The sequence below is a fragment of the Ochlerotatus camptorhynchus genome, unplaced genomic scaffold (assembly GCF_037179485.1).
Source record: "Ochlerotatus camptorhynchus isolate MF236.1 unplaced genomic scaffold, CSIRO-AGI_Acam_v1.1 ptg000657l, whole genome shotgun sequence".
Lineage (NCBI taxonomy): Eukaryota > Metazoa > Arthropoda > Insecta > Diptera > Culicidae > Ochlerotatus > Ochlerotatus camptorhynchus.
The window spans coordinates 512,349-532,963 of NW_027041136.1; the positions used below are offsets into that span (position 1 = coordinate 512,349).

The 20,615-nt window shown below is 43.0% G+C and overlaps 2 protein-coding genes across 2 annotated transcripts; both read right to left on the bottom strand.

The window, feature by feature from the left end:
- Positions 1-5,611: 5,611 nt before the first annotated feature.
- On the bottom strand, positions 5,612-7,420 carry LOC135714510 (uncharacterized). Its single transcript, XM_065237882.1, has one exon. It carries the CDS (start codon positions 7,304-7,306, stop codon positions 5,612-5,614), a length of 1,695 nt encoding a protein of 564 aa, XP_065093954.1. The 5' UTR covers positions 7,307-7,420.
- Positions 7,421-7,581: 161 nt separating this feature from the next.
- Positions 7,582-10,993, bottom strand: LOC135714511 (uncharacterized). The gene is made up of 2 exons (XM_065237883.1): positions 7,787-10,993; positions 7,582-7,632 (listed from the first exon to the last, which is right to left on the bottom strand). Exons 1-2 carry the CDS (start codon positions 10,991-10,993, stop codon positions 7,582-7,584), a joined length of 3,258 nt encoding a protein of 1,085 aa, XP_065093955.1.
- Between the last annotated feature and the right edge of the window lie 9,622 nt (positions 10,994-20,615).

Here is a 20,615-nt window from a genome sequence, read left to right on the forward strand (position 1 = left end):
GGAAAACATAGTGAAATTAACGTTTAAATTTTGGTTGCCGAAAACAGTCAATGGGTGCCGAAGCCAACATTTACCCTATTATAATTTTTTGGAAGTGGACCTTACAAATAATGGGTTGTTAAGAACCATTACCATTCAAAATTCTTGTTTTCTCCATACATTTTCGGAAAGAAAACTATACTAAAACCTTTTAACTTATGGTTTGAGAACATTAATGGTAATGGTTATGGTAACCAGTAAGGTCCATGAATGGTTTTGTAACATCGATCAACTTTATGTGGAATATATCGCGAATTGGTTGCCTGTAAATTACTGATTACCAATTCACGATATATTTCACGTGAAGTTGAGCGATAATACAAAACCATTAATGGACCTTACTGACTACCATAACCATAACCATTAATGTTCTCAAACCATAAGTAAAAACGTTCTAATATAGTTCTCTTTCTGAAAATGTATACAGAAAACAAGAATTTGCAATGGTAATGGTTCTTAACAACCCATTATTTGTAAGGTCCGCTTCCAAAAAACCATAATACATAAGGTTAAAACTTTATCACAAAAACGTTCATGTAAAGTTCCATAACCATTTCAGTTGAAGTTTAGCAAGGATTATAAACAATTTATAACCATTATCGGTAAGGTCATGTGATGGTTTGCGTTTATGCGGGTTACCAAAAACTCAGTCAGATTGTGGCGGCCATAAGCGTAAAATGCTGGATGGCCGCCGCAATCCGACTGAGTTTTTTAACGTTTACACCAGGGGTTGAAACAGTTGACGTTTTTTACTACACTCGCTTCGTTGTCGTGCGCGACAGTCTGTTTGTATTCGAACACTCATGCTCTACCGTCGTCTCTCTCACACAACACGAGCGGTAGAATAACATTCGAGCTAAAAGAAAATTATCAAAATAGCTATCATATGACATGTGTGATTTCGTTGTAATTCCTCAATTTGGGGTAAATCAAATCATTTCTGATCAGAAATATTATACACACAAGCACACCATTAGCAGCTCTTATTATGAAAAAAACTAAAATACATACATTCGTGACGGTCTTCGGCAACAGTGTCGTACGACAGAGCCTGTCATATGACATTTTAGTTTGGTACTGTACTATGATAGCTTGTTTTGCAAGTGTTGGAGGCAAAGGCAGTCAATTATCACAGAAAATGTGTCGACTACCGTGACCGCTTACAAGACTGGTTTACACGTCAAACGACACATGCACGGTAAGAAAAAAGTACCCAACGGCCAGTTCACTTTTACCTACTTTTGACTAGTTTGTCTCCTTTTCTCCTACTAATGTTGTCAAAAACGAAGGAGCAAAACCACCCAACAGAAGTAGTATAGTGTGGGAACCCAACGTTGAGTATAATCATATTTACCTACTGTTGGGTACAACTAACTTACTTTTGGTTAAAAAGCCAGTGGAAAATTCCATACGAACTGCACACAAGTAAATGAAAATTACTTTGACCCGCTTTACCTACTTTTGGGTTCCTGCACTATAGTGCCGAGATGAGTGAAAAGAACTTAATTTTGGGTACTTTTTTCTAACCGTGTGGGATAGTGAAAGTCAAACCAACACACATACACTCTAAAGTACACTGTTATTTTTTTCAATCAATAAATTCGCCAACCAACAGTAAAATAACAATAATATATAATGTTATTGAAAAAAATATATATGGGGAAATCACGAAAATTTCATTGTTAAGATACTTAACAACCCCCCTTTTTTATTGTAAATTTTCCATTTACCATGAAATTTACTGTTTTGTACAACATAAATCAAGGTAAATTTATTGTAGACGTAGCAATATAAATCATTGTTAAGACAATAATTTTCGTCTTATTGTTACATTGTTTTTTAATGTATTTTTGTTGTTATTTTTTTCTGGAATACCATTTTGTTTATCATGTTTTTCAAGAATTCAATGATAACATTTGATTCAACATAATCAACAACAACATAAAAAGAGCTCGGCGATTTTATTTTCTCTTTGGTAATTTAGGCGTTTTGTTTTTTTAAAATGCTTTATAAAAAAGTTTAAATGAGTAAAAAATCGATATCAACTTTGAAAAATCGATTCTGTCAAACATCGAACAGAAAAAGATCAGATGAAAAAAATCGATTTTTCGAGGCAAAAAAATCGATTCTGTAAAAATCGCATCGACATCGCCCATTCCGCGTCTGACGCGTTTGTTTAGGTCGTCGGTTTTGTCGGTTCTGATTTCGGCGTTGGTCGCGAGTTAAATCTGCCGGTGAGGTGCTGGCGCTGCGTTTTACAGACTGTACGGGCGAAATAAAGCCATTCACCCCTATTCTGTATTTCGTTTCGAACGAAATTCTCATACAAAAAAATATTTTTTGTATGAGAATTTCGTTCGATACGAAATACAGAATAGGGGTGATTGTGTCGCGAGTGATTGGTGATGGAAAGTCTGGATCAACAATAGAAAAGGGCCCATCAGCATTTGTAAACAAACCGTTCCAAAGCCCTTTACTTACAAAGCGAAGGCAACCAACGCAAACCAACACCATCATCGGATAGGGGAAACTTCTACCTACACGATGATGGTGCTGGTTTGTGTAGGCGGCCTTCGATTTGTGAGGAATGGGCTCTGGAACAGTTTGTTTACAAATGCTGATGGGCCCTTTTCTATTGTTGATCCAGAAGTGGACGCAGTCCATTTTTTCTCGGATGAGCTCCCTCTAGCTCGAGCAGCTAGTGTGTGTTTCGGGGTGCTGTGTGAGGAAGAAAAGGCGAGAGTGCTGTTTTTAACACCGATTGAAGAAGTAGTGGTGGCATATCTATGGGAGCTCTTCGAAATCATCGTGATGTCATGGATTCCTATGTAACATATCGGGTGAGATCTTTCCTTTATTTATCTCTTAACTTTCATTCCACTATTATATGAAACATACGCTGGGTACGGAAGGGTTCACCAGGGCGCCCGATTGAGGCAAGGTGGATGGGGGGAGTGGAGGTGCCGACTCCCTGTTTTGGGAGTATCATAAGGGAAGGGCGGGCTCTTTTCCCTACTCACGTTCCCCTGTTGGGTGGCCTGTTTTTTGGCCGGTTGTGTGATCCTGTTGTTGGAGGGAGATTCTCGTTTGCCCCGTAGATGCACGCTGGCGATGTTGCCCACGGATTCACCCAAATCGTTTTTGGCCTTTTATGCAGTGGCGGGTGGAATGCAATTGGAGGTTGTTGGACTTGATCAGGTCGAGCAGTGAGGATGGTCCATAGTTTGTGGTCGGTTGTCTTGCTACAGTGAGTGGTAGTTCCATGTCATCATCATCATCCATAAAAAAAATAGCTCAAGTAAATGGAAAATAACAGAGTTAATCATCAGATAAAATAAAAACTCCCATTTATTTTTACTGTGGTTTTTTTTATAGGTATTTTTTATAGGTATATTTTTAGGTATTGAACAATATAGTTATTTTGACCGGAAAAATAATTACGTCTGCTATAATTTGTTCTCCATGGGTGCTCGGCTGTCAGTGACTCGTTTTCCTCTCAATCATTCAGACTCTCACGAGGTAGTGAATGATGAGGCAGATGGCAGTTCATACACACAAAAAACAAAAATTGTATCAATAAAAACCATGCATTTTCAAAATAAAAGTTTCTCAGCTTTGATAGTTTTAAGCACGAAAATTCTCAAAATGAAAGTATTTGGTTTGTTTTGAAAATGTATTTTCATATCAAAATGACTCAATGAACCTGACTGTTTTGCGCACTGATCGGATTCATGTCGATGTTCACGCTAACTTGAATGTACCCATTAAATGAGTACATTTAACTCATTTTATGATATTATTCCAAACTGTCAAAAAATGGGTATTTTCAAAAAATGAAAAGCGGGTAATTTTCAATCATTTTTGAAATTGTCTTCTTGCAATAAAAATGGTTAAAAAAGGGTTTGGTAAAGTGAAAGTGCAAAGTGTTTTGGAAGTTAACGGATTTCGCATGTGCTATGTCCTGCAAATTAGTTGGAATCCGAGCGATAAGCATCGCGTTTAAAAAAAAAAGTTGGAGGCTGGTGTACAAGACACAACCGCATTGTTGACGTAGGACTGTGAAATCGTTTACAGTTCGGACGTTTTCGGAGATGTCGCGCAGCAGGAGAATGCATACGATGAGGGTTTCTCAAGCGAACCCCACACGTATCAATATATTGACGCGAAGGGGAATTATTGACAATAATATTGATGATGTGAGTGCAGAAATATTGTCAATACCGATGTATTGACGTCAATATTGAATGTATTGACAATACGATTATTGTCAATAAAAGCAATCAGTTAATGAAAGTGAAATGGGTAAAATTTAACCCACCGATAAGACTACAAATAGAACATAATTTATTTCCCTAACAAATTATTTGATTTTTGAATCATTTTGATGTATTTACCCGAAAAAAATAACAACAAAAATACATTAAAAAACAATGTAACAATAAGACGAAAATTATTGTCTTAACAATGATTTATATTGCTACGTCTACAATAAATTTACCTTGATTTATGTTGTACAAAACAGTAAATTTCATGGTAAATGGAAAATTTACAATAAAAAAGGGGGGTTGTTAAGTATCTTAACAATGAAATTTTCGTGATTTCCCCATATATATTTTTTGCAATAAAATTATATATTATTGTTATTTTACTGTTGGTTGGCGAATTTATTGATTGAAAAAAATAACAGTGTACTTTAGAGTGTATGTGTTGGCTTGACAGATCTACTTTATCGACTTTAAAAATAAATCGAAAAAATAAAACATCGCCCGGGAAGGGAAGGGGGTGGTATGTCTGTTACGGGTGAGTCCTTTTTTTACTGGTTATGGATTGAGATTCGATCCGGAACTTGTGAGAAATGGAGGCCAGCTCCTCTGCACTCGATCTCTCTAGGTCACGTCTCCTTGGTGGTTGAGCGTCGTTAATGCATTCTACTGGAGAGAATCACCCATGAAATATGCTTCCACCTGAGAGTTCCTTCCTGACATCTTCAGCGCCTATCTTGATTACATTGGCAGTGTTGCTGTCCCTCTCATAGTCTGCATGCCTCAATCAGATTTATTTTTATTGTTCGTGAAGTAACCCACAATGAAAACACACCAATATTTAATGTAACAACAATTTTTATTGTAATAGAGTTTGTCCGCGCAACGGAATCCTCTTCGGTAGCTCCCACGCCTGGCAACGGCGGAGTGGAATGATTTGGGGTAGGTCACTGGTTCTGGTTCACGGTGAGAAAGTTCTAAACTCTAGCCTTGACAAAGGCTGTTTGGTTGGCTTCGGTCGGAGGGAGAAAATGAAGTCGACTTCACTGCGTTGCTTTGAAAGGTTGTATTTGACGTGTAGATGATACAATAGTTTGGTTTGAACTGAATACTTGGCCGGGATGCTGGTCATATTTATATCTGTTGGTTGTGTGATGTGTGGTACAATATAATTTGTGTGGGTTTTTCGTCTGGTGAATTGTATCCTGTGCTAACTGTTCGCGTTGTTCGCGACATACCGGCCACCAATGAAATAACAATTTCATTCAAATTAACTTATACTCTAATTCAAGATCACTTCTTAATCTAAGTCATGAGGATTCTTCTGGGATAGCAGCGGTTGCTGCGTTTCCATCTGGGCTGCCAGGCACTTCACCGGAAGTGGAGGCGGAACTATCTTCGCTGTCGGTTGGTAGAAGACAGATCTTCACAATCGGTCGGTCGAAGATTGCACCGGATGCCAGTCTGACGGTCACCACACGGACGAGGCCATCCGCGCCGGGATGGACGGTTTCAATTCGACCCATGCTCCACCTGAGTGGTGGTAGGTTGTCGTCCTTCAGGAGTACCAGCTTGCCGACGAGAACATTCGGCTGCCGGTAGTAGTGCTTCGTACGTTGCTGCAGTTGATGAAGGTAGTCCGTCGACCAGAGTTTCCAAAACGTTTGGGTTCTGCGCTGCATCTCCTGCCAAAGTGACAGCCGATTGTTGGGAACTTGGGCAAGGTCGGGCTCCGGGATTGATTGGAGTGCTGATCCGACCAGAAAGTGTCCCGGTGTGAGGACTTCCGTGTCACTTGGGTCCTCGGATAGGGCGGTCAGTGGCCGAGAGTTGAGACAGCTCTCTATCTGGCAGAGGATGGTACACATTACATCACTTGACAGGGATTCCAAGCCGACGACTCGCCGAAAGTGGTGCTTGAAAGCCTTGACCGCGGCCTCCCAAAGGCCGCCGAATGTTGGAGCGTTCGCAGGGATGAAATTGAACTGGATGGATGATTCAGCGCAGAACGATGCTACCTTCAGTCGGAGTTGTTGGTCGTTGAGTTGCTTGCAGAGGTCTCGTAGTTCCCTGTCTGTGCCCTTGAAGTTGGTGGCATTGTCACAGAACAGAGCAATTGGCTTGCCTCGGCGGGCAACGAACCGTTTCAACGCTGCGATGAATGCTTCGGAGCTGAGATCACCAACCAATTCGAGATGTACTGCCTTCGTTGCCATACAGACGAATATAGCGACGTATGCTCGGATCGGTGGAGATGGTTTCGTTCGACGTACTGGTACCTTCAGCCAAACGGGACCACAGAAGTCAACGCCCGTGTTGAGAAACGCACGGGTCGGAGTGATGCGAACTTTCGGAAGCTGGCCCATCAGCTGGTGTTCTGCTTGTGGTCGTGTGCGGTAACAACGCAAGCAGGATTTGACGTATCTCCGTGCCAGGTTACGGAGGTTTAGTGGCCAATATTGCTCACGGATGTGTGCGATCATCGCACGCGGACCAGCGTGGAGAAGCTGCTTGTGCACCGAATCAACGAGTAGTGAGGTAAACGGGTGCGCTGCAGGCAAAAGCATTGGATGCTTGCGGGTGAACGAGTATGAAGAGTGGTTCAGCCGGCCACCGACCAGAAGTACATCATCGTGGATGAAGGGATTCAACGTACGTAATGGGGACTTCTTGAGATCCGCTTCGCATCTGGCCTGAAGCATAGCGATTTCTTGGCTGAAGCACTCATTTTGCACAACTTTCACAAGGCCTTCTTGTGCTTGAAGGAGTTCTGCTGAGGTAAGGTACGGAATAGCTTGTACGTCGAATCCAGCTATCTTGGCCCGACAGTACCGCACGAACCTGCGGCAATATGCAGCGATGCGGGTGAGTCTCGTTAGTGACGAGTAGCGGATGAACAGTGTGCGGTCGGGGGCTTCGGTGGATCGAGTGACGGCTGCAAGCGTATGAAGTTTCACCTCGAGAACTTCGGGAGGAAATTCACAGGCGTCTTGGACTGCAAACATACTTGGCCACTCCGCTGGATTAGACGTTAACCACGGTGGACCCTTCCACCATAGTACGTTGTTGACGAGCTCGCAGGGATCGACACCCCTCGAGATGAGATCGGCCGGGTTCTCCAGACCGGCGACGTGATTCCAAGTGCCTCCTTTAGTGAGTCGCTGCACCTCCGCGACACGGTTTGCCACGAAAGTGTTGTAGTTGGACGGTGGGTTGTACAGCCAGTGGAGAGTGATTGAAGAGTCAGACCAAAAATAAGCATTAGCATTGATGTTGAGGCTTAACATAATGGTTTGGAACAGTTGGCTAAGGAGGACAGCAGAGCAGAGCTCTAGGCGGGGGATTGATAGGGTTTGGATAGGAGTTACTCGGGATTTGGCGGTTAGGAGACGTGTTGTGGCGACACCACTTCTTCCGACACTTCTCAAGTAGATACATGCTCCGTAAGCATTTTGGGATGCATCGCAAAACCCATGAAGTTGTACGTTGTCTCCGGCGCCTGGAGCTTTGACCAAACGAGGGATGGAAAATGATCCTAGAGCAGCCAGACCAAGTCTATAGTCTTCCCACACGGTGCATAGTGAATTGGGAAGCTCCTCGTCCCAGCTCAGTTTCAACTTCCAAAGTTGTTGGACAAAAACTTTGGCTGTGATGACCACCGGACCCAGGATGCCCAAGGGATCAAAGAGTTTGAACATCTCGGAGACCACGATTCGTTTCGTGATCGAATTATCAGAGAATCGCTCAGGAACTTTGAACCGGAAGGTATCCGATTCAGGGTGCCACAGCAGACCGAGTGTGCTGACGGAGCCTTGGATGTCATCTACTGCTACAATCGGCCTATTATCCTTCAGGTTGTCCGGGATGTTTGACAACACTTCGGACGAATTCGACGACCACTTTCGAAGCTCGAACCCTGCCGTCGAGAGGATGCTCTGCACTCCAGAACGTAGCTGCATTGCTTCCTCCACAGTGTCAGCACCGCTGAGGAAATCGTCCACGTAGAAATCCTTGCCGATTTTTGCTGCAGCATCGGTTTCGCTCTCCGAGTGATCGTATGACAATTGCTGTAGACACCGAGTAGCTAGATACGGCGCACATGCGGTGCCGTATGTTACCGTGGTCAGCTCGTAGGAACGGACGTGTGGATCCGTCCTGCTTTGCCAGTAAACGAGCTGAAGACGCCTATCGTCGGGATGTACCCACATCTGACGATACATCTTGGTAACATCTGCAACTAGAGCCACCTCGTACATGCAGAATCTGATGACGATAGCGTATAATGTGTCCTGAACAGTCGGCCCCACCATGAGGCAGTCATTGAGAGAGATTCCCGTAGAAGACTTGCTGGACCCATCGAAAACCACTCTGCACTTAGTGGTAGTGCTGCTGGGCTTGAGCACGGCGTGGTGGGGAAGATAGAATGAGCGGGTGTTGTCTTGTAACGGAGCTACGGGAACCATATGGCCAAGATCGATGTATTCTGCCATGAAATTAACATACTGGGCTTTCAAATTGGGGTTCTTGCTGAGTCGACGTTGCATCCATTGAAATCTGCGAAGGGCACCGATCTCAGAGTCACCAAGTTGACTCAAGACGTGCTCTTTCTTCGGCAGGCGTACAACGAATCGGCCTGATTCGTCGCGGGTGGTGGTTTCGGAAAAGTACATCTCGCAAGCTAATTCTTCCTTAGACAGTCCACGGCTTTGAGGGCAACTCTCGACTTCCCAGAATCGAGTCAGTTGTTGGTCTAAGTCATCGGTGGTGCACAACAGAGCGACTCGCTCAGAGTCTTGGGTAGCGATATCGATGGCGACCGGTCCACTTACTACCCATCCATGCACGGTACGTTGGAGAACAGGCTGGTGTTCAGAAGGACCAGCTTTCACTGGGATTTGTCCTTCCTGCAGAAGGCTGAAGAACAGCTGAGCACCGATAACCATATCGATCCTTTGCGGCGAAGCGAAATCTGGATCTGCCAAGATTAAGTCAGGAGGGAGGTTCCATTGCGAAATGTCGATTGCCCGAGAAGGCAGATCGTTCGTGATCTTGGAGAGAATGCTGAACGTCAGTGTGTTAGAGTAGGCGGAATTAACAGAACTGAAATCTGCTACGGTGCAGTAGGTGCTGTTGATAGTAGAACCACCCATTCCAGCGATAATTGCAGCTTGCTTTCGTCGGTTCAATCCCAAAAGCTGAACGATTCTTTCGGTGATGAAGTTTGACTCGGAACAGGAGTCCAGCAGGGTTCGAACAAATGTAGATCTCCCCGACGGGCCGTGGACCCTTACCACGGCGGTGGATAACAGAACAGTTGAGTAGGTGGTGGTGGAAGAGCTTGCTGCAGCTAATGCGTTGGTGAGAGGTTGGTGGGTGACAGACGAGGTGGTAGGTGATAGTGGAATTAGAGTCGACAACGATGCCGGAACCACGGCTTCGCTTCCGTTGATGATGGTGGATTGTTGGTGTCCAGGTGGTGGTTTTACTTGGGGTTGGGTGGAACGATCGTTGGGGGAGGAGGAATGCAACAGTGTGTGGTGTTTCTCGTTGCATTTCCGACAGGGTTTGGAAGAGCAATCACGGCTGAGATGACTCGACGACAGGCAATTCCAGCAGAGCTTCTTCTTGCGGACGGTGTCTTGCTTTTGCTCGATTGGCATCCGTTTGAACACCTCGCAATCGTAAATCCGATGTGGTTGATTACACACGATGCAGCTGAAAGATTTTGATTGAGATGGTTTTGCAACGGATGCGGTATGAGCAACAGAGAGACGTGGTTTGTCTTTTGGAGGGGAGGGTATCAAGCTATCACTGTTCAGGGACAATAAGATCCGAGCTTGATCTTTCAAGAAGACAATCAGTTCGCTGTAGGTTGGAATCTTCTCCTTATCGCTGCCTGTTGACCTCTCCCATTCCCTCAAGATGCTGTTATTCAAACGACTACACAACATGTGTACCAGCAGGGAGCTCCATTGCTCGGTCTGCTCCCCCAACGTCGTTAAAATCTTTACGTGACGTTCGAATTGGTCAACCAAGGCTAATATCGCAGCAGAAGATTCCTTCCTCACAGGTTCAATAGCGAACAACAGGCTGATGTGATTTTTAATCAGCAGACGTTTATTATCGTACCGACTAACCAACAGATCCCAAGCGATCTTGTAGTTATCCCCCGTGACGCTCGTCGTGTCGAGCAATTTCTTGACTGGATCCTTCAACGCAGCCATCAGATAATGGAACTTATCCACAGCAGCCAAACCCTTATTGTTGTGGATCAGACTGCGATAAGTGTCATAGAAAGGGATCCAGCCATCGATCTCACCATCAAAGGTCGGCAGATCGATCTTCGGTAGGCGCACTACCGAATTAGCCATGGGTGAGGTGGTAGCGGATACTGAAACATGACAGTCTAATTTGTGTGTAGTGAGGAAATCATGCAGTGTGTAATAGGTATCTTCCATTTCGTGGCGACTCTTCAGAAAAGAGCCTTTTGTTTCCGATTTTTCCTCCATCATTAATTCCATCGCAATAGATGCATCAACGAATCGGTCATATAGGGTATCAAGTCTAATTAATCTTGAATCGATCTTGCTTTGATCGACCTCGGCATCATAGTTTTTAACGAAGCTTTCGATGGTCTTGATAGCGTCCACCGTGACGCTCAATATCTTAGACCGCTCCCGAAGCGAAGTCATTTCGCCTACAGGGACCGCCACTTAACAAAAGCAGACCACCGATCACCACCACAACCCAAGCAAAATGATCAAAATGGATGCCGGTTCACTCCACCACTCCAAAATCCAAAAAAGTTGCTTACACTAGCTTTGTACTCACCGATTATCACGCCAACCCAACACAACCAACTCACGAGCGATGGCGCAGGTTTTGACGCCCAAACCTGGAAACGGCTGGATCAGATGGCACAGGTTCTGACGCCCAAACCTGGAAAACGCGTTGTATGATTGCACAGGTTCTGACGCCCAAACCTGGAAAACGAGATGATCCGACGGGTTTTGACGCTAAACCCGGGAAAACGGCAGGGTACGTGCGGTTTTTATCGGTCACACAGTGTAACACGATATCACGCACTAGCGCTTTTCTTGAAAATATCACTGCAGTTTCTTTAATTGTTCAAGTCCAAATTTTGCACTATCACTCGCTGCTAACTTTTGCGAAACTTGCAAACACGACCAAGCGACGGAAAGCACACAATCTCCAACCGACCAAAACCACAGCAATGGTGCACCGACCGAACGATCGGTGATCGATTTGAATTGCCCCACAATGGGCAAGCGATGATGCTACTACAGCAGTAGCGGTGGGGTCGCAACAAAGCGACGGCAAATGGATGACAATGCACAACGTTAGTGTCACTGGTTCCACTTCGAATGATCTCAACGATCCGGTTCGAAGGACCAAAAAGATATCCGCGCAACGGAATCCTCTTCGGTAGCTCCCACGCCTGGCAACGGCGGAGTGGAATGATTTGGGGTAGGTCACTGGTTCTGGTTCACGGTGAGAAAGTTCTAAACTCTAGCCTTGACAAAGGCTGTTTGGTTGGCTTCGGTCGGAGGGAGAAAATGAAGTCGACTTCACTGCGTTGCTTTGAAAGGTTGTATTTGACGTGTAGATGATACAATAGTTTGGTTTGAACTGAATACTTGGCCGGGATGCTGGTCATATTTATATCTGTTGGTTGTGTGATGTGTGGTACAATATAATTTGTGTGGGTTTTTCGTCTGGTGAATTGTATCCTGTGCTAACTGTTCGCGTTGTTCGCGACAGAGTTGTTCATTATTGTTCTTGATCGAATCATGTTAACAATAAAATAAATGAAAAATACGATAAAAACCATTGTAGCAACATTTTATTATGTACATTCATTGTACAGCTAGGTAGCAGTTTTGTCGTTTTCGGAAGAGTACAACATTTTAACAATCATTTTTATTGTCGACAATAAATATTAATGTTAGAGCATTGTTTCCACTGAAAATTTCACTGTAATTTTTATTTCGGGTAGTGACAAATTGAATGGGTGAATCATGGGTTACTCTATATAAATTATATTCTAACTCTTTACTGAAATGAACTTAGTGGCCCTGAAAAGGGCCGTTTTGTTACGTTGGTGATAAGATTTAACCTCCGAAACCGTACAGAGTGCGTCCCTGTCGCTTCAGAGCGTAGACGACATCCATGGCCGTGACGGTTTTGCGCTTGGCGTGTTCAGTGTAGGTGACGGCATCACGCATATTTTCTAGGAACACCTTCAGCACATCTCGGGTTTCCGCGAAGATCAGACCGGAGACGCTTGACACAACCACGTCGAGCCAGACGACGGATGGTAGGCTTGGGAACACCCTGGATGTTTTCACGCAGAACCTTCCGATGACGCTTGGCGCCTCCTTTTCCAAGCCTTTGCTTCCCTTTGCTTACTTGATGCTTGTTTGTCGTTGAACGGGTGAATCGAAACTAAATAATATAAATATTATATTATAATAGAAAAATTTTCTCGCTTCCCATTGGCTATATTATATAGCCAATGGGAAGCGAGAAAATATGGTACCGGCCCGTTCAACGACAAACAAGCATCAAGTGCTTGGAAAAGGAGGCACCAAGCGTCATCGGAAGGTTCTAGGTGAAAACCGAGGTGAAAACATCAAGGGTACTACCAAGCCTGCCATTCGTCGTCTGGCTCGACGTGGTTATGTCAAGCGTCTCCGGTCTGATCTTCGAGGAAACCCGAGGTGTGATGAAGGTGTTCCTAGAAAATATGCGTGAAGCCGTCACGCATATACGCTCTGAAGCGACAGGGACGCATTCTGTACGGTTTCTGAGATTAAAACTTATCAGCAATGTAACAAAACGGCACTTTTCAGGGCCACCAAGTTCATTTCAGAAAAGAGTTAGAATAGAATTTATATAGAGTATCCCCTGCTTCCAAGTTTTGTTACAAGATTACAACTCCAGAGAGCAGCGGCGCCCGTGGTGTAGTGGTAAGCACCCCAGCAGGCCTGGGTTCAATCCCAGTCAACGCTGCCGGGAAGTTCCGAGGCATAAGATCACGCCTTCCTTCGGGGTTCCCGGTTCATGAGTTGATGGGTCGATAGGTAGGGTCCAGGTGCGGGCATGCACAGTTGTACACACCAACTGCTCATTTGGTAATAACTTTTCACTCAGATGTTGAAATTTATTTTTCTTTAAAGTGATTGATAGATTAGGCTCATAGTTTACTATAGATATGCGAAGATTAGGTAAAGCTTAACATTTGAATCAACACTAATCAATTTAACACTTAAATTCCGAGATGTGTAGTGAGCATTTCTCACCTCATTTTTACAACGCAAAAACAAATACAGTTTACTACTAGCATTAAAATCTACTTTATTTTTCATATCTATAACAAGCTTACACTCTATTCTATCTACTGCTTCAAAAAGAACTATGTTGCGTCAACTGTGTGCAAAGTTATTAGCAAATGAGCAGTTCATGACCAAAACTGTGTATGCCAAGCATGGGTGAAAAAAAAAACAGAATTTCTGTGGTCTTGGGGGCGTGTGGTTCTGAATTGGCAACAAAATGTTCCGCAATTGTATCCTCCCTATTCGTACCCGCCCGAAGATCGTAGGCGAATGTCACTTCGACTTGTTTCATCTAGGAACCATTCTCTGATGACTGTGTTGGGGAAGCAGCACATGCATGTACGTTAGACTGATGCAAAATTTAACTTTTTCGCTCCAGAGTGCTTAAATGGTTTCAAATCGGGTCGTGATTAGCCTCCAAAAGTTACAACTCATTTGGTTAGAAATAGACTTCGCACAAACCATTTGAAGTTTACATGTAAATTACTATGGGAAATCTCAACTTTTTGTTAATTGCCTTGTAGTCTTTTTCCATATTGAGCTGCAAAACAGCTCGATAGCTATTCTTATAGAAAATTTCTCAGCTACAACTTTGCTGAAGATCGTTTCTATGTAAAACGAGACAGGAAATAGTTATTAATTATTTAAGAGATTGGTAAACTTATGACATGATAAGGCAGCTGCTCTGTAGGCAACACTGTATTTTGCAGTGTGACATAGTAGCCATGATTTTGCCCCGTAACGTGGGTAGATCACCTTTTCGTGGTACGTTACGGGATGTAAGATCTACCACCGATTCCTAGTCTTGACTACTTCAAACTAGGGGAACAGGATTTTTCAGTAATCAAAGGAACACATCTTAGTCCTTGTTACTTTTTATGCCTTGTTGATAGTGATAAGTCCTCGGGTTGCCTGGAACGAGGATGATCTTGAAACAAGGAAAAAATGAGTTAGTTAGTCTTCATCTATGTGATTCCTAATCTTCTATTCGTTGTTCCCTAGTTTGAAGTGGTTAAGACTAGGGTTCTGATGCATGGTCACTATCGGTGTCGTTCCTTAATTTTGTTGCTAAGGAATCCAATTTTGACTGACAAAGGGGCGCGCCTTTGGAGGGTGTTCCAACACTCCGAAGGGTATAAATAGCGGAACCTTTCAATTAGAATCGATTCCTTGCGATGAAGGCAAGAATGACAACTGTATCAAAACCGAATACTTCATCATTTTTCAATAGTGATGAAGTAATACGACATGCACTAAACTAAGGACACGGGATATACTACAATAGATCAAATTACTGGTCGCAGTAGTTTTATGTCCCGAACAGAGAAAAAAAAAAAAAAAAGCCATGATTTTTGTGTCCTATTCAAAGCCCCAGAAACACCAATGTTGCCTGCTGAGCAGTTGATTGAGCATGATCATAAGACATCAGTGCATTGAACCATTAATGACTTTCGATCCTTGCATTTAATCAAAAAATGGTCTTCAGCAAAGTTGTAGCTGGGAAAATTTCCTACAAGTAAAGTTAAAAGCTTTTGAAGCAGACTCTGCATCACTGCATCACTGCATCACTGCATCACTCTAATGTACGTAATTGGTGGATTTGTTAGTTATTTAGAAGCTTTCGGACAATGCTTGACATTTACCACTTTTTCAATAGTTTCAATTTGAAAATCAACAGTCAAAAGCATTGTTTTCGATGTGTAGAAATGTTTTTGATCGATTGGTGATAAAATAATTGAAATTGGTCCAGGGGCAGCTATGTTATTGACGTTCAAAATCTTTCATAATTTCATTTTTCGCTTTTCATAAATTGTACCCCTATCTTCCCGAAAGACGTAGTCCTACGTCAAAATGCCGAGGAGGCAGCAGATTCTTACCGGCCGGTTTTGATTGTGATGAAAAAGGTGATTGGGTAGTTCCATTATTCCCATAAGAGTCAAACTGCAAACCTAAGTGTTGGGGAAGATTAGCACGGTATATCTGGGTGCTTTCAAGAACCGATTGCTATGAGGAATGTAATTATGATTAAATTTAGGTATGTATTATAAAAACCGACGGTCCCGTTTCAGGTTAGCAGGTTAATAGCGGGTTCGGAGAATAAAACGATGTTTATATGCCCAGGAATCCAAATCCGATTGTTCAACGAATAGAGACAACTTCTTTACCCTTCAAAAAGTACAACAATGTCTACAACTTACTGCAACACTCGCATATTCCAGTACATCGGTTAATTCTAGATTCTCTAGTTTATGATTACCTATGTGATTATGTTTAATATAGACTATGAAATGTTTTGATGATTTCAGCTTCTACAAACGTTCAAATCCCTTATATCTCTCTGTGCTTATTTTTGATGACAGCCAATCCCATGAAGCAAATACAAAACAAAAAATAAAACGGGTACTTTTTACTCATTGACAGAAAAAACAAGATGATTAAAAACTACCTATTTTAGGACACATTACTCGAATACTCATGAATGAGTAAAGTCGCTTCTACTCATTTCATGAGTTAAGCCACTTTTCTTTAAAATGAGTAAAATTTTACTCATTAATGGGTACTTTAGAGTTAGCGTGTTGTTCTTTTTTTTTAACTAGTTCGTTTATTTGGGAGGCTCAATCGCGTTAGCTTTACGGAGCCGATAGTTCATTGTTCTTTGTTTATAACAAAATTCACTTAATTCTATGTGTAGTAGGAGTTGGGCCGAATACTCGCGGCTTACTCGAGGTTAGAGAGGTACATTGTCGAAGGATAGGATCAGGGGACGAGTTTGGGGGTAAGGTTTCGTTGTCTCATCAGAGCGTTGTCGCCAGTATGAATGGTAGTGCGGTTCTAGTTACGTCTGGAGTTCGACCGGCTATGGTGACCAGTGGGCGACGATGAGACTCATCGAGACGGGGGGACAAGACAAACAAAAACTATTAAAGAGAGACAAAAGACAAAGGAATTAAATTCTTATACTAGAAATTTGAAGAAACACATAAACCGACTGCATATAGCAGATATCGCGAGTTCCCAACACGTCTCTGATAGGAACATAGGGTTGTCTTCCTTGGGCCTCAAGGGTATTCAAAAGTCGCTCTCTGGTGGCGTCATTATCCGTACATTGCCAAACTGCGTGATCGATGTCATCGTAACCGTTTCCACACCGACAGATGTTGCTGTCTACGAGGTTTATTCTATTGAGATGAGCATCTAGCGAGTAGTGGTTGGACATAAGTCTACTCATCACGCGAATGAAGTCACGACTTAAGTCCAAGCCTTTAAACCACGCTCTCGAAGAAAAATTAGGAATAATTGAAGATTTTCCGTCCAAGATTTCCATTGTCCCAATCGGTTTGCCAACTCGAAAGGGTACTCTGACGCACTAAATGGTAAAATTCATCGTGTGAAATTTGCCTGTCATAAAATTCGCCTTCCTGCGCCCACCTTTGCGAGAGAGTCCGCCTTCTCATTGCCTGGGATTGAGCAATGTGAGGGGACCCATACAAAGGTAATCATATATGATCTTTCGACCAGTACACTCATCTGCTCCCTTACCTTTGAAAGGAAATAAGATGAGTGCCTACTTGGTTTCATCGACCGAATAGCCTCAATCGAACTGAGACTATCCGAGAAGATGAAGTAATGGTCTGCGGGCATGTTGGAAATCATCCCCAATGCGAAGTTGATTGCTGCCAGCTCAGCAACAAAAACGGAACAAGGTTCCTGGAGTTTGCGGAAGGCGCTAGAGTTTTCATTGAAGACACCGAAGACAGTGGATCCACTGAGACGAGACCCGTCTGTAAAATATCTGTTTACGCAATTGACGTGTTGGTACTTTTCAGTAAAAATACGCGAGATAATAATAGTTCGAAGTTGATCTGGAATCCCGTTAATCACTTGTTTCGTGGACAGATCATATTCAATTGAGAAACTGCGATTGGTGAAGTGAGCACGGTCTGGAGTATAACAAGGAAGACACATATCCGACGATATGTAGTGGTGGTAGATTCTCATAAATCGAGATTGTGTGTTCAGCCCAAGAATTTCTTCAAAATTTTCAATTATAAGTGTGTTTGTCACTCCGCATTTGATTAGTATTCTTCCTTAGTATTCTAGAGAGCTTCCAGAAACGGTTCTGGAGGGGTGTTACTCCTGCCAGAACCTCGAGACTCATGTTATGCGTTGAGTACATACAGCCAAGAGCAATACGCAGACAACGATATTGAATTCGTTCCAATTTTATTAGGTGACATTTTCTTGCCGAGAGAAAGCAGAAAGAGCCGTACTCTAGAACAGAGAGAATAGTTGTTTTATAAAGCGTTATGAGGTCTCCCGGATGAGCACCCCACCATGTGCCGCAAATTGAACGGAGAAAGTTGATCCTCTGTTGACATTTTTGCTTCAAATACGTAATATGGGTATTCCAAGTGCATTTTGAATCAAACCAGACCCCAAGGTACTTGAAAGACAATGATTGAGTAATGTTTCTGCCCAAAAGATTAAGCTGCATTTGGGCTGGGTACCGCTTTCGAGTAAACACTACCAGTTCAGTTTTCTGCGGCGAGAATTCGATCCCTAGATTCCTAGCCCAAGAAGACAAGTTATCTAAGGAACTTTGCAATGGTCCTTGCAAGTCCACGGCATGTGGACCTCTTATGGAAACCACACCGTCATCTGCAAGTTGTCTTAGCGTGCATTGTTCTGCCAAACAGTTGTCGATATCTTTGACATAAAAGTTATAAAGAAGAGGGCTGAGACATGAGCCTTGGGGCAGGCCCATGTAGCTAATTTTGGAAGTTGTCAGTTGTCCAAGGGAAAAGTTCATTTGATTTTCTGACAACAAATTGTACAAGAAATTATTTAAAATTCCAGAAAGTCCACATCTGTGCAGATTGTCTGACAGAATTTCAATGGAAACTGAATCAAAAGCCCCCTTAATGTCCAAGAATACTGAAGCCAATTGCTCCTTGTGCGCAAAGGCCAGTTGAATATCTGTGGAAAGCAGCGCTAGACAATCGTTTGTTCCTTTGCTCTTGCGGAACCCAAACTGTGTATTTGATAGCAAGTTATTTGTTTCGACCCGCTGATCGAGTCTCCGAAGGATCATTTTCTCCAACAATTTCCTAATGCACGAAAGCATCGCAATCGGGCGGTATGAGTTATGGTCAGACGCTAGTTTGCCAGGTTTTCGAATAGCTATTACTTTGACCTGTTTCCATTCAGGCGGTATAATGTTGTTTTCTAGTAAGGAATTGAATAAGTCTAGCAAGCGTCTTTTAGCGAAATCTGGGAGATTTTTCAGAAGATTGAATTTAATCATATCGCTTCCCGGTGAGGAGTTGTTCGATGAAAGAAGAGCCATAGAGAATTCCAGCATTGTGAATGGTCTATCCAGAGAGCTGCCGCTCGGAGACGCTTCTCGAAGAATGTGTTGTGCTGGAACTGAGTCCGGACAGACCTTTTTAGCGAAATCGAATATCCATCGGTTGGAGTATTCTTCACTCTCATTAGAAGATGAGCGGTTACGCATGTTGCGAGCCACCCTCCACAAGGTGGTCATTGAGGTTTCTCGAGAGTCCCTCGACGAAATTGCGCCAATAACCACGTTTTTTTGCTTTGATTAATTGTTTCAGCTTTGTTTCAAGCTTTGAATACTCCTCGAAGTATGTGGAGGTTTTGTGTCTACGAAAAGCTTTGAAAGCATCAGATTTTTCTACATACAATTTTGTGCATTCTTCGTCCCATCCAGGTGTGACTGGTCTCCTTTTGAAGGGCGCACTTGGAACTTTTCTTTTTTGTGCTTCCAGTGAACTTTTGTAAATCAAATCGGCGAGGAATCGATATTCTTCCAATGGTGGAAGCGTATCTATTGATTCGGCACCGATTGTCACCGCCGTTGCATATTTATGCCAATCTATGTTCCTTGTAAGATCAAATGGAACTCGAGATAGTTCTGCAGAGTGAGGGGCACACTTAATTGAAATGATGATTGGATAATGATCGCTACCATGGGATCATTGATAACCTTCCACAGACAATCCAATGATAGCGATCTTGAACACAAAGATATGTCGAGTCGGCTTTCTCGAGCCGGAGGTTTTGCTATACGTGTCGCTTCACCAGTGTTCAAAATAGTCAAGTTGAAATCGTCGCATAAATCGTAAAAAATAGCCGCTCTATTGTCATCATATAGATCTCCCCACCCAGTACCATGGGAGTTCATATCACCCAGAATTAATACTGGGGATGGAAGAATCGAAACTAGATTCCAGAGTTGACTACGGCTAATGGAGGTTCTTGGTGGAACATAAACTGAAGCTATGCAAAGGTCTTTGTTCTTCACATTTATTTGGCAAGCGACGATTTCGACGCCTGATAGAGCAGGAAGGGAAGTTTTGTAGAAAGGGTAGCACTTTTTGATCCCTAAAAGTACTCCTCCATAAGAATCGTCTCTATCCAGGCGTATAATGTTAAAATCGTGGAAGTTGAGTTCTTTATCGGAAGAAAGCCATGTTTCACAGAGAGCAAATATATCACAATCAGAATTGTGAAGTAAAAATTTGAACGAGTCTAGTTTAGGCACTAGACTACGGCAGTTCCACTGTAGCACAGTGATCATATCTTCAACCTCGTTCGACGAATTATCCATCGAAAGATATGATTGATGCAAGGAGGGGCCATGAAACAGTCAATTGCTTAAGATATGATTCTAATGTTGGAAGCAAGGCAGAAACTAAGCTTCTAAGAGGGTCTTGTATGTTGAACATATTTAATATGAATTCCACAATGTCCGAAAAAGCTAGCAAACCTCGTTCGGACTTGGATTTCTTTTGAGAAGTTTGAGGAGCAGCTTTATTATTTTTCTTATCTTTTTTGGGCAATGGTGGAAAATTCCTGCTGCATCCAGGATTTGGTTCAGCAGGAGCCTTCGGTTTCGTTTTTTCATCCCCATTACCCTGGGAATTTGCCAATC

Excerpts from the sequence above, each read along its gene's own strand:
- LOC135714510 (XM_065237882.1), bottom strand. The coding sequence starts at position 7,306 with ATGTTTGCAGTCCAAGACGCCTGTGAATTTCCTCCCGAAGTTCTCGAG.
- LOC135714511 (XM_065237883.1), bottom strand. The coding sequence starts at position 10,993 with ATGACTTCGCTTCGGGAGCGGTCTAAGATATTGAGCGTCACGGTGGAC. Across the intron at positions 7,633-7,786 it reads CTCCAGGCGCCGGAGACAAC|AGCTCTGCTCTGCTGTCCTC; the intron begins GTACAACTTCAT and ends TCCCCCGCCTAG.